At 40.9% G+C, this 14,034-nt stretch overlaps 1 protein-coding gene and 1 pseudogene across 2 annotated transcripts in view; one reads left to right on the top strand and one right to left on the bottom strand.

Annotated features, from left to right (window-relative positions):
• The window catches only part of cog5 (component of oligomeric golgi complex 5), a 171,539-nt gene that overhangs the window by 39,703 nt on the left and 117,802 nt on the right, over positions 1-14,034 (bottom strand). For both annotated transcript variants that reach the window (XM_078165363.1, XM_078165364.1), the window contains 2 exons: positions 6,495-6,576; positions 1,546-1,747 (listed from right to left, as the gene is read on the bottom strand). In XM_078165363.1, coding sequence (XP_078021489.1) covers positions 1,546-1,747; positions 6,495-6,576 — 284 coding nt within the window. The remainder of the gene's footprint in view (positions 1-1,545; positions 1,748-6,494; positions 6,577-14,034) is intronic.
• LOC144461815 (uncharacterized) lies at positions 10,302-12,089 on the top strand (annotated as a pseudogene).

The raw sequence follows: 14,034 nt of genomic DNA, 5'->3' as shown, positions 1-14,034 counted from the left end.
GGGAATGAGAAATAAAGGCCTGTTTCTAATGTAGTCTGTTTCAAATGAAGCTGGTACCCTCTGCAGTTGTGGTAAGTAAAAGCCCTGCTACTATTTGTGATTTTTTTCCCTTTATGTCCTACATTATGAAGAAATAATGTTCTTTGCTAGCTTGATGCTTATGGCAGCACTCACCAGGTTGCTAAAGTGCCTCTGCTGTTTCACACCATCATTTTTCCCTTTTTAGTCTGTCGTGGTAACATCCCTAGAGGAATTAGCAAAAAGGCTGGGGTGTTGTTGCCATACAGTTTTCCACAGCAGCACACCACTCTGTGTTTCTATTGGTCAAAGTGATGGCTGTGATGGGAGAAGCCATGGAAGACAAAAGAAAATAAAACAAGCTAGACTTTCTGCTGGGACATCGTGAAGTGTCCCAGACGTGGCATCGGTTGTCATCTATTATGACACACTACATGAGATAAAACAGTGGATTATCACGTACAACACTCACTGTTGTTCATGATCTGAGCCGACAGTAGAACATGTAGGTAGGCCCATTCTCACATCTGTAGTGCCTCTAAGTGGTTGATTTGGATTCATTCTCGGGAACCCATTAGCTGTATTTGGCGTCTGACTTCCGGCAGACGGCGATACAGCCTCTGGGGGCAGACCCCCGATTTTTTGGCATTCCGGTTTGATTTGGGCGGAGGAGGCAAATTTCCATTTCCGACTTCCATTTATGTGTAAGTAAATATGCTGAACCATTGCGATGGATTCAGAGTTTGCAGTGACGCCAATTATGTTCCGCCTCATTAGTTCACCGCATGCACCATTTAACCTGGCAACAACTGCAGCTGGCTCAAAGGTGATTGGTCAATATCACACGGACTACAAACAGCCTACAACCGGAAACCAGGGCTCTTCCGCTCTTCTTCCAGAGGCAAGTTCTCCGGGGTCTGCCTACAGACTCTACATTCACTGAATGTAGAATTTGATGGCTAATTGACAACCAAATCTGTCAACATTAGTGCCTGCATCCCCTGTAGTACATGGTTGATCAGTTTGTGTGTGAAATTTGTTTGTCGTTGTTGATATGAATTCTTGCCTTGTCTGGTTGGGGGATGTATACACCCTTGTGTGGCTGAGGGTAATGAGAGCTTGTCACTGGTAGTGGATCGGACCGTGTGTGTGTGCGCTGGGTGGGGGGGTGTTATATATTTATTTGTAATGTTACTGTTTTCTAAATATTGTACCTATGACGTGTATTTCTTTTACTGTAATTTGTTTGTTTTTTTTACCAGGTCACTTAGCCGTGTTCCTTCTGGCAGGGGGACTGCCAATGGAAATTAGCCTTTTGGCTACAATTGGGTGCATTTACATTTAATTTTTAAAATGTGTACATTGTCCCTCTACAACAAATAAAGATAAATGAAATGAAATTAAATTAAATTAAACAAAGCACAAATATGCTTCACAATAAACTTTCCCACCCTGGTTCACATCAAACAGACTGTAGGTGTGATTACAATTGACTCTGATTGTGTTGCTGTCTTTGTGTTAGCTCACTTGTAGTCCTGTTTTCCATGTGTGAAGAGGTCCTGGTTGTCTGTCTCTGTGGCTATGTCCAGAGACGCGTCCATTCCTCCGCTGCTTGTTAGCGCCCCCTGCAGACTGGCGCTATACTGCTGCAAGCGGCGCCACAGGTCATTGTACAGTCGCAACAGCTTAGGATACTCTCCTTCAAATGCCTGCTTTAGGAAGGACGAGGCTGGATAGAAAAGAAGACAAGCACATGGAGTGAGGAACTTACTTATAACTGCATGCTTGTATTCAGTTCTCTCTGCATGATACATGTTAGTTATATTTTCAATAACTCATTTAGCATTCAACATGCTTGGCAACCAATGACACAATGTCAACTCTAGGCCGTTAAGCACACACAATCATCGCTATAGAGCACAGATACCTGCGCCACAAACTGTCATATGCTTTAGCTCTCTTCTAAGTAATTTGTACAAAGTTTTAGGACTGCTACAGTGTGTAACAACCGTCCCTGCTCTCCCAACATAAGTTCAGTGTGTCCTGCTCTGCTAACATTTTGAGACTTAAAACCATGCGAAATTCCCCACTCTCTCACGGCAGCAGGTATGTTATGTGAGTAATAATCCTGCACTGAAAATTTAAAGTATGTAAGAAGAATCAGTAAAAAGTAGTTAAGGTCTTGTAAGTATGGAAATGTCCCCTGTGACTGTTGTAGTCTATGAATATACATGATCTCATTAGAGGATTCTGACTCATGCATTATTGTAAAAGCAGGATTTACTAATGGAGTTGGTTGAGGTGGAGCTGATTTTAAACTATTAACTAATGATTTATTTAATAATGGATTAATCTGCTTTCTCCATTATGGATTGAATGTTTTGTTTGTAACAGTAGTAAAAATTGTGAGATGTTGATCACAATGGCCCAGAGCCCCAATTGTCACCTTCACAATGTTTGTTTTGTCTAACCAACAGTCCAAACCTCATCATTTAAAACTATTAAAAGGAAAAGCTGCAAATGTTCACATTTGTCAAGCTGGAACCACAAAATGTTATTGCATGAAAAATGACTTAAATGATTCTCAGATAGTTGCCATTTGATTTTGTGTCAGTTCATTAATCAACTAATAGTTTCAGCTGTACTTTTACATTTTTGTATCTTTTATGTGGAAAAAAAAATCAACTTGTAAAGTGACTAGTAACTACAGATGCCAAGATAAATGTAGTGGAGTAAAAAGAACAATATTTCCCTCGAAAATGTAGTGTCGTAGAGGTACATGGTGGAATGAGAAGATTTGTACTCACAGTACCTGAGTAAATGTATTTAGGTACATTCTACCAGTGTTTGCGGTTTATGTTATATTATCTTCATGAGTTTGTGAGGATGACTTGACTGATTGGTGATCTTGAAAGAGGCCTAAAGGCCAAAACATCATCAAAATAAAAGAAATGCATATGGAGCCAGAGTGTGCGACACTTGTTTTCTATGATCAAGTCTACTGCCAGTGATCAGCAATTGGTTCATCCGCAACTTTTCACAGTGGAAACTAGGGCTGGACAAAAATTCACACGTATTCACGTATTTTTAGGCTGAATGGCGATACATGCTGTATATCCTGGTATTTTCTACAAAGTGGGCTACATGTTCAAGCTGATCCACGGCTTAAGTCCCCTGTTATTTTTGCTGCATGTGTTTTGCCATCACACTGCAGGGCAGGTAAAAGAACAAGTGCAGTAAGAGCCTGCTGTCTGCAGCTCTAAATCTAATTTCTCACTGTGGCTGTTTCTGATTTTACTCTTCCTCCTTGCCGTATTATTAGACTTGTCTTAATTGAGGAAAAGCTGCTAATAAAGTTCCGCTAATTTGGTAATAAACATATTTTAAATTCCTGTGGAGTCTTAGAATTAAAAGTCCCACGTAATTTTGTTATGTAAAAACTTTTATTATGAAGCAGCAAAATAAGGAAATGTTGAGTTTTCGAGCAGCAACTTCACACAACTTCTAATACAGCTGATAGCATGAAACAGTGAAATAAAGCAGATATTTAAAGACAGGATGCAGGAGAGACTCTTAACTCCAAACCACAGAGATTCAGTTAGAAGCTACAAAAGTACTGAGAGCTGAACAAACAGAGACTTTTAAATACGTCTTTCCCTGCAGACAGAGGTGAGTAGAGTCTCACAACATACACGGCTTGTTTGAGGGGGAGAAGCTTGGTCGTTGGGTGTTGGCTACACGCTTGAGTGCAGATGGCCCAGCTTTTGGACCTACTCCAGTGTCAGAAATTAGCAAGGGCCACGGACCATTTGGCCCGCAATTTATCCAAGAATGCCCCCAAAAGCCATGTTCCGGGGGCCAAAATTGCCCCCAAGTTTTCGAAACAACTATATGTATTTATATTTTTAACAGTATTACAATCTGACATTAAAGTATAATTTTATTTTCATTAAATTAATTTAGCGTCACGTCTACAACTCATTTTCCAGACATAACCAACGAGATTGCACTGATTACGTGAGCGTAATCTGACAGAGAAGGGGAGGGGGCTTTGCTGTACCATAAGTTTAAATTAAGCATTTCTTGGGTGATCTGTGTCTACACAATGACAAATTAATGAAAAATTAAGGTAGAATGAATGTTAAATTTTAAATTAACTTACTTCCAGGATTGCATCTAAGGAATTTATAGTAATTTGGCCTTTTTAACAGTAAAAGTAACTGTAATGTGGTGAAACATTAGTACTGCTATCAGTAGATTAATGGTTAAATCATCACATTTAAACTGGTTGAATTATAGGAAATCTGAGTGATATTTTGCAACCATAACTTTATGTAACCCATTATTTATTTCATTTATAGTGGTTTCTACTGAAGAGTGAAGACACTATCTTAGTTGGTTTTGCTTTTCATGTGCTTATTGTTAGAACATAATTACAATTTTTTGATGGCCCCCAAACATTTTGAAAATGCCCCCATTTTTTAGACTGTGGGGGCCAAAATTGCCCCCAAAATATTTTGTTAATTTCATACCCTGACCTACTCTGCAGCTCGGTGTGGCACCCCGCGTCTAAACTGATAACAGAAAAACAAATTGGCACAGCATGGTTTGACTAGACACGGCTAAAGGTTACAGAGGAAAAGGCCCACAGTATTGTATGTGTGCTACTGCGGTAACTTCATTCATCTCACAGACTGATTTAGCATAGCTCATGCAACATTGTTAAAAAAACCTTGTGGGTTTACTGTAAGATATGGTGGCAGTGGTGGGATAATCTGTCGATACCAGCCCACTAGGCCAAGGAAAGACCAGACTTGGGTCTTGGTATGGGGCCTGGGGCTGCCTCAACCTTGTCCACCTGAGGCCACAAATCAACTCAAATACCTGAAATAAACCCCATAACTTAACAATTAGGTAAAATAACCTGTTAGCCAATTATACATGATATCTTCCACAATCAGCACACCTGCTTGTGCCAGCTGTAGCCTGTTTATCAGACAGCATTATACATCTTCTGCCGTTCTTCTCCTTCACAGTCCCTGGGTTTCAAACAGAGCTGATGTATAATGCTCGTCTGTGGTTCTGAAAAAGTATACCTTTTTTTTGATTTTCTGTTTTGCTGTGGACGTCCTCGATTTTGTTTTCTCACTATTTTTGTTAATAAAAGCATCTCAAGTCATGTTTTTGCAAATCAAGCCATCGTGTTCGTTTTTCTAACAGTAAACCCACAAGGTTTTTGTAACAAACATACAGACTAATGTCGCACCATAGACTAATTAACAGACAGATTAAACAGACTAGCAGCTCTGTGTCTCTCTGACTGTTGCTAGAGAACTTGTGAGTGAGTGAGGGGGCAGAGCTGTGCGGAGTGCGTGAGAGAGGAGAGATGAACACTGGTATGCCTTATGTGACGCAACTTGACCATATCGCAATACAAACGGTCTAAATTCATATCTTGCTTAAAAATATATCAATATATTGTTCAAAATCGAGGGTGTAAGCACATACAGCGAACAGCAGCAGCAACCCACTGTCCAAACATGAGGATGGGACCAGGGGGTGAACACGCCATCTGCGTTCATTTTGAATGCAGATGGAAAGCAGACTTCACTACAAGCTGATGTGCTCTACATTCTAAAACCAGCTGCTGGTGATTTGACCAGCTGAGTCGCAGGTGACGCCATCAGCCGGCTTGAGTCAAGCTCAGTCCAGCCAGTTCACACCGCTGCAACGCTCTAAATCAGTTTCGGCTCATCGCGAATCTTTTGTCTGAACTGGGCTTAAGACTTGAGACTTGCTTGTGACTTACACGTGTGACTTCCTCCTACCTCCCTTTCTTTGTGCTGCTGGTGGTGAAGCAGCGATCCGTGGTCTGTCTGAGAAAAACCTCAAAGGTTTACACTCTTTGAGTAATCATCTCATCTCTGAATTAGCAGCTTTGATTTAAACTGGTCTTGTTTCCACCAAGCAGTCCGCTTCAGTTCAGTTCACGTTGTTACACATTAAAATGGTTATTTTTGTATTTCCATTGTCAAAAGTTCTGGATGGTGCCAACAGAACTGTTTGGGTCCTTCCTGTTTTTTTTTCATCACACTTCTGTTGGGGTACCTAGCACACTGATCTCATACTAAATGGTGGAACTAGAAACACTGCAGTTCGTTGATTGGCAAGAGAGAATCAACACTCTTGCTCGGCTACAGTGGACTGTAACCACTGTTCCTACAGTGAAAACTTTACATACATTAGTCAACTCAAACTATAAAATAAAAGCATGTTTTGCCGCCTTTTAATCTTTACAAGTTAACAGTTAGCAGCCTGCAGACTGAGAAAAAATAATATAAATTATTGTCAGAGGCTACTGCAGACGGTGACCAGCAACTTTTAAGGAGGAATGTTTTCTTGCGTGTTCTCTGGTGTTATACCAAAAGTGTGTGATGGAAATGCAGCTTTAGGGAAAAGAAAAGGACCAGTCTTACCTTCAGTTGCTCTGTAAAACTCCTCACTAAGTGTGCTGGTTACATCATTCCAGAAGGTGTAGAGGATATCAGGCTGACCATCCTGTCATCAGGGTGACAAAAGATAGGCACACAGATGATCACATAGTCTTGTAGGCCTTGAGTTGATGGGATCAGCCATTGTTGTTTGACTGATTGCCTATTTCACTTTCTTTGAACATTTGAAAATAGACTTGAGACTTCACCCACAAAATGAGCATTTGTAAATCAGTAAGTCGATGCATGCTTCCTTGAACTAATGAAGAAAACTTTGTTGTCTTTTTTTTCACGCCTCCACAGAAAACAGACAACATATTGATTTGGGGCAGCTGTGCCTCAGGAGGTAGAGTGGATCGCCCACTAATCAGAAGATTAGTGGTTCGGTGAAAATCATACCGGTATAATCATGCATAATTTGATATGACACACCCCTAGGCTGCACTCCAAAGCAACACAGCAATGATCATTTATTATTGGAATGAAGTGAACACTCTGGAACTCAGCTCTGTTGCGTGTTAATTCAAATTTGTGTTGATGTGCAAAACTGCAAGAAGATACTCATTTTGAAGACGAATAATCTGGAATATTAAGTGCAATACAGTTTTAAGTTAATTGAAATCATCATCAGTGGTGCTATCACAGTGCATGAATATTAGACAGATCAAACTCAGAGCCTGTGGAAAAACAGCTCTGTGGAATTAGCAATAAAGAAAAAGAACAGGAAGTGCTGCCCGACTGAGTCTGACTGAGGAAAGTGCTTTCATTATTTAATGAGATTGGACATGTGTGTCAGTGCATTGTCCTCTAATCATCCATTTGAGAAGCTTGTTGCAGGTCTGCTTCCCAGCTGTCTGACCTCTCCTCATCTTAACCACTACATCCTCCACTTTGTTCATCTCCTCACACCTCAGAGACTCTTTGTTTCTTTTACAATAGAATGGAATAGAAAAGAACAGAAACTTTTGGTGAGGTTTTTTTTTTTTTTTTGGTCTTGGTTTGTTTATTTCAGTGAAGAGAAATCTTAATGCTACAGCATACCATAGTGATTTAGACAACAGTGTGCTTCCAATTCTGTATCAACACTTTGTCTTTGTCCCTTTCCTGTTTCAACATGACATTGCCCCTGCACCCGAGGCAGTTCTATAAAGAGCATTTTCCCAGTCACTGTGAGGTGGAAGAAGTTGGGTAACCTGCACAGAGCCCTAACCTCAAACCCCATCCAACAGGTTTGGGATGAAGTGGAATGCAGACATGATCACCGAACATCAGAACTGGACCTCAGTATTGCTCTTGAGTCTGAATGGGAGAAAACCCCTGCAGCCAGTTTCCACATCTAGCAGAAAGACTGAAACCAGAGTAATGTATGGAGTCTGTCACACACACACACACACACACACACACAAACTCAACAGAGTGAAGTCAGACAACAGCAGAGAGGCCGCGGTGCAGATGAAGGGAATATAACTTCAAGATTACTCTACTTGACGACAACTACGCTTGTTACTGTAAGTAAGTGTGATAAAACCTCTGCCAGCCAAGCCAATACTTTATCAATAATGCGAACAGCATGTAGAAAGCCATATTTCAATCTGCTCTGTCCGCAGTCTCTCATTCACCGCTATTATGATTTACGATCGCGGTCGACACAAGCACATAGTGCTCGCGGTGCTAACAGCAAGCTGTTAAAGACAAACTAAAATGAAAGCTGTCTGTATGTAGGCTAACACTTTATCTTAAAATGTACCAGCCGACCTGCAGACAGTGAGTCTTCTAAGTCAAGGGTAACAGCAGTAACAGCGCCAGGTCACCATCGGTCGGGCATCCCTCCTTCTCTTTCAGCTCTTGCCAGCGTGTGAAAGCCGGGCCAATACTAATCCTTGTTCAGCTCTTATTTTATCGCTCTCCCGTTTTCTTTATCTCCTCGGACAACACCTTCACCTTCTTCCTTTTCTTTGTCCCTTCAGCCATGACAACCACGTCTAACTTCGTTCACCTCAGTCCGGCTACACTACTCTAAAGTAGGGCTGTAGTCAACCAAAGAAAATCTTGGTTGACTTAAGTCGCACATAATCTTCAACTAATCGATTAGTCGTGGGGAAAAAAAAAAATCAGCATGCTATTTTTACTTCTGGGATGATGTGTCTGTGTCACTCTGCAGTTACACCTCTACAACGCTAGTCGGTGGTGGAGGACTGTGTTAAGTGCTGTAAAGTTTAGTTCAAATCAAACTTTATGTATATAGTTGATTCAAAACACACATTAAATATGGCTTAATAGAGACAATTTCAAACACAAGTAGGCCTATACAAATTGGCTTCACTATAAATCGCAGAACTGACAGACAAACATTTGTCTTTATCTGGACACATTTCCCCCACCAATACAACATGCTAACGTTATTAGCACAAGTCAATCAATCAATCAATCAATTTTGTTTATAAAGCCCAATATCACAAGTCTATGGCATTTTACATTGTATAAATTAGCCTTGCGTCTAGCGATCTTTTCCTCTTCTCATATAAAGCCAGGAACAACAGCAACATGTAACAAAGGTAACAGTACATAATTTGGCTCCATTACAACTCACAACATTCACCGACAAAATAACTGTCTTATACTAAACATGTTTTCCAAGCAAATACAACATGCTAATGTTATTAGCGCCAGCCTATGGCATTTGACATGGTATACATTAGCCTAGCAACAAGCGGAGATTTCCTCTGCTCATATGAAGCCAGGATAAATCCCAAAGTATAAATCCCTGAAGGATAAATCACAAACACAACTTAAAATGCTATTTTAGTGGAGGCTTTACTGTCGTCACAATTTATTGTTTCTTATCTGTGAAATACAAGTAAATACAAGCTTCGTTTCCACTGAGGGAAATGGGTTCAGCAGCTTACAGAAACAGACAGGAGGTCTGCGTCACCGCGACGCTGAGCGTGAGGGTGGGCGAGTTCAACTTTCTGTCAACACCCCCATTTTCACAGGTAATAGCCTGTCCCCCCGCCGCAGGAAACAATGGATTAATCTTGGAAAGCTGTTGATGTAGCACTTTTCTCCTTATGAAAGTAACACGGCAATTATTCGACCAATGAGAATTTGGTCAGACGAGAGCATATCGACTAAATAATCGACTAGTCGACCAGGAGACTACAGCCCTACACTAAAGAGAGGAGGGGGATATGACGTATGCCATAAAGCAGCCAAATTTTGTAGTCCTTTTTGTGTCTGGGTTCCTACCTGAACCCCAAAACTGCATAGTGCCAGTGCAAGTGAAACAGACGCTCTCAAGCAATGACAGAGGTGTCATCCAACCTATTGTGAGTTGAAACTGAAATTAATTAGCAGATACAAGAAGAATACATTAACTGTTTGGCAGATGGGCTTTGTGATCTCAATGCTAATGGAATGGCTAGCAGCAGCCGGTCTTCACGAGGAAAATGTGTTTGCGAAGAACAAACATCTTTCCCAGTACTTGGGTGGTAACAGTATGACATTTTCACAGTATGATAACCGTTTCAGAAAATATCATGGTTTCACAGTATAGGGATGCACAATAATATCAGCATGTCATTGATGTCATCAGCCAATATTTGCTTTAAAATTAACTATTTAAATCTGCCAACAAGCTGATAAAATCAGTACATCATCAAAATCAGCCAATATCGGCTTTAACATTAACTATAAAAATCGTCCAACTTGCTTTTTCTTATTTTGTACAATGAATGAATATTACATACATCGAAAAGTATTGTATTTCCTGTCTCCATCTGCTGGTGGGCCATCATGATAACAGTATGCACGCATAATATGGTGTTAATTCCACAACAGAAGAGACTTGATGTTAACTACAATTAGCTGGTGAAAAAAAGTAGCTTTATCGATATTGATATTGGTTATCAGTCAAATGAGTTGTTAAATATCGGCATATTGGATATTGGCAAAAAATCCAGTATTGTGCATCCCTACACGACATTAAAGAATTAATCTTATTATGAGTCAGAATGACCCTTAAAGGAATGAAAACATTGCCTGATGTGCTGAAGTACTGAGGTAAGCGTGTTGTGTCATTTCCAGTGTTTCTAAGATAGCGTCTCTTACCAACTAGTTTTCTGATTTTCCTCACTTCAGCTGCTAAACATCTACTTCACGTTTTAACCCACACTAGTTCCGTTTAAGCTTTCATAGCTCTCCTATTCTTTCAACAACTTTATTGCTAATCTTAGTTGTTGTTTACATGCTACTAGCCTTGTTCGCTACGTTAGCTTAACAGTTGCGATGGCTTCTTCTCCATCTCTCTCTTGCTCAGTGTGCCAAATTAGTTAGTTATTCCTGTGCCTCCTTTAGCGACAGTGGTACATGTAACAAATGTGGTTTATTTGCTGCATTGGAGGCGAGGCTTAGTGAACTGGAAGCGCGACTCCGCATCATGGAAAATCACTCTGTAGCTGCGGTAGTTAGCCAGCCACCTGTAGCCGGTGCGGAACCACATAGCATAGCCTCTGCTAGCAGTCCCCCGGTAACCCCTGTGCAGCCAGGAGGTTGGGTAACTGTCCAAGAGAAGCGTAGCACTAAGCCAAAGCCCACGGTTCACCACCAGCCTCTTTGCGTTTCCAACTGTTTCTCCCCACTCAGTGACACACACGCTGAGGAGAAAACTCTGGTCATTGGCAGCTCTATTCTGAGAAATGTGAAGTTAACAATAACATGGGGGGCGGCAGTAGCTCACTCCATAGGGACTTGGGTTGGGAACTGGAGGGTCGCCTGTTCAAGTCCCCATCTGGACCAAATATGGAGCGTCGACTGGTACTGGGGAGGTGTCAGTTCACCTCCTGGGCACTGCCGAGGTGCCCTTGAGCAAGGCACCGAACTCCCCCAACCGCTCGGGGCGCCTGACCAAGGCAGCCCCCTCACTCTGACATCTTTCCACTTAGTGCATGTATAGGTCCTATTTGTGCATGTGTGTGTTCGGACCTGTGTGTAATTGACAACAAGAGTGGAGGGAAAAAAAAACAAAAAAAAACAGCGGCCATAGTCAAATGTATCCCTGGGGCCAGAGCGGCGACACTGAGTCAAATTTAAAACTGCTGGCTAAGGCTAAACGTAGATTTAAGGCGGTAATGACACCCGGTTATGCCCAATCGGAGGTCACTAAAATTAATGTTGCCGCGGTGTGTGAATACGCAAAAACTATGTTGGACTCCGTCGTTTTCTCTGGACCCCTCCCAAATCTGACCACTGATGAGATGTTTAGCCACTGGCTGTCCAGGTGGTGTCCAGCAAACGATGTGGGCTTCATAGATAATTGGCAAACTTTCTGGGGAAAACCTGGTCTGATTAGGAGAGGCGGCATATATCCCACTTTGGATGAAGCTGCTCTCATCTCTCGGAACCTGTCCAAGTTTATTAGTAATTCAAAACCATGACAACCCATAGGTGAGACCAGGAATCAGAGTCACAGTCTTAAACGCTTCTCTGAGGGTCTAGTGCAGCTACCCACCCATAGTGTTATACAAACGGTGTCTGTCCCCCGACCACCTAAATTATTTAAATCAAAAAGTTAAACAAAGAGGACTTGTGCATAAAAACCTAATGAAAGTTAAAACCTCTTCCACCACAGAAAGACAAAACAGGAGAATTAAATGTGGACTGTTAAATATCAGGTCTCTATCACCTAAAGCGGTGTTAGTAAACAAATTAATATCAGATAAACATATTGATTTACTCAGCCTCACTGAAACCTGGCTGTGTCATGATGAATATGTCAGTCTAAATGAATCCACTCCTCCCAGTCATAGTAATACCCACATTCCTCAAGGCAGCGGCCGAGGAGAGAGAGTTGCAGCCATTTTAAACTCTAGTCTATTAATCAGCCCCAAACCTAAACTAGATTATAATTCCTTTGAAAGCCTTGTCCTTAGTCTTTTACATCCGACCTGGAAAACCTCACAGCCAATTCTATTTGTTAAAGTGTACCATACTCCTGGCCCGTATTCTGAGTTTTTATCCAGTTTAGTTCTTAAATCAGATAAAGTTATTATTGTAGGTGATTTTAACACTCATGTTGACGTTGATAATGACTCCCTCGTTACTGCGTTTATCTCATTATTAGACTCCATTGGCTTCAGTCAGGGTGTACATAAACCCACTCACTGTTTTAACCATACACTCGATCTAGTTCTGACGTATGGAATTGAAATTGAAAACTTACTACTCTTTCCACAGAATCCCTCTCTATCACTACTTAATTACTTTTGATTTCTTTCTATTTGATTACACGCCACCTAGCAACAGTTACTATACTAGGTGCTTATCAGATAGTGCTGTAGCAAAATTTAAGGAAATGATTTCATCAGCTTTAAATTTAATACCATGTCCCTCTGTAACTGAGGTTTCCCGTACTGACTTTAAACTCTCCCAAATTGATTATCTTGTCGATAACGCTGCAGGCTTGCTGCGAACAACACTCGACTTGGTAGCACCTCTTAAGAATAAGTTAACAAAGCAAAGAAAGTTTGCTCCTTGGTACAACTCCCAAACCCGAAAATCAAAACAAATATCGCGAAAATTTGAAAGGAATTGCCGATTAATCAAACTGGAAGAATCTTGTTTGGTCTGGGAAGACAGTCTCAAAACGTATAGGAGGGCCCTCCGCAATGCCAGAGCAAACAATTACTCATCATTAATAGAAGAAAATAAGAACAACCCCAGGTTTCTTTGGAGCACTGTAGCCAGGCTGACAGAAAGTCACAGCTCTGAGCCTTGTATTCCTTTAGTCCTTAGCAATAATGATTTTATGAGCTTTATTAATGACAAAATTCTAACTATAAGAGGGAAAATTCATGACCTCTTGTACTCAGACAGTACCTAGCTTTACTAGATTACGCTTCAACAACTGACCTCAATGATTTCTTCACCCAAGTCATCAACATGTCTCTTAGACCCCATCCCAACTGGGCTACTTAAGGAAGTCTTACCTTTAGTCAACACCTACATATTAGTCATGATCAATATATCTCTATTGTGGTACAGGCTATGTACCACAGTCCTTTAAGGTAGCTATAATTAAACCTCTCCTAAAAAAGCCCACCCTGGATCCAGAGGTGTTAGCCAACTATAGACCAATATCTAATCTTACCTTTCTTTCAAAAATCCTTGAAAAAGTAGTCACAGACCAGCTGTGTGACTTTCTCCATGATAATAATTTATTTGAGGAATTAGAGTGCACCATAGCACAGAGACAGCACTAGTAAAAACTACAAATGATCTTCTGATTGACATAAAATCCTGGATGAGCTCCAATTTCCTGATGTTAAATTCAGACAAAACAGAAGTTATAGTTCTCGGCCCCGAACAAACTCTTTACTTGATGATATAGTTTCTCTGGATGGCATTGCTCTGGCCTCTAGCTTTACCGTAAGAAAACTCGGAGTAATATTTGAGCAAAATTTGTCTTTTAACTCCCATTTGAAACAAACCTCACGGACTGTGTTTTTTCATCTGCATAACATTGCAAAAA

The sequence above is a fragment of the Epinephelus lanceolatus genome, chromosome 23 (assembly GCF_041903045.1).
Source record: "Epinephelus lanceolatus isolate andai-2023 chromosome 23, ASM4190304v1, whole genome shotgun sequence".
Classification (NCBI taxonomy): domain Eukaryota; kingdom Metazoa; phylum Chordata; class Actinopteri; order Perciformes; family Serranidae; genus Epinephelus; species Epinephelus lanceolatus.
This window is presented reverse-complemented; position numbering and strand designations above follow the sequence as displayed.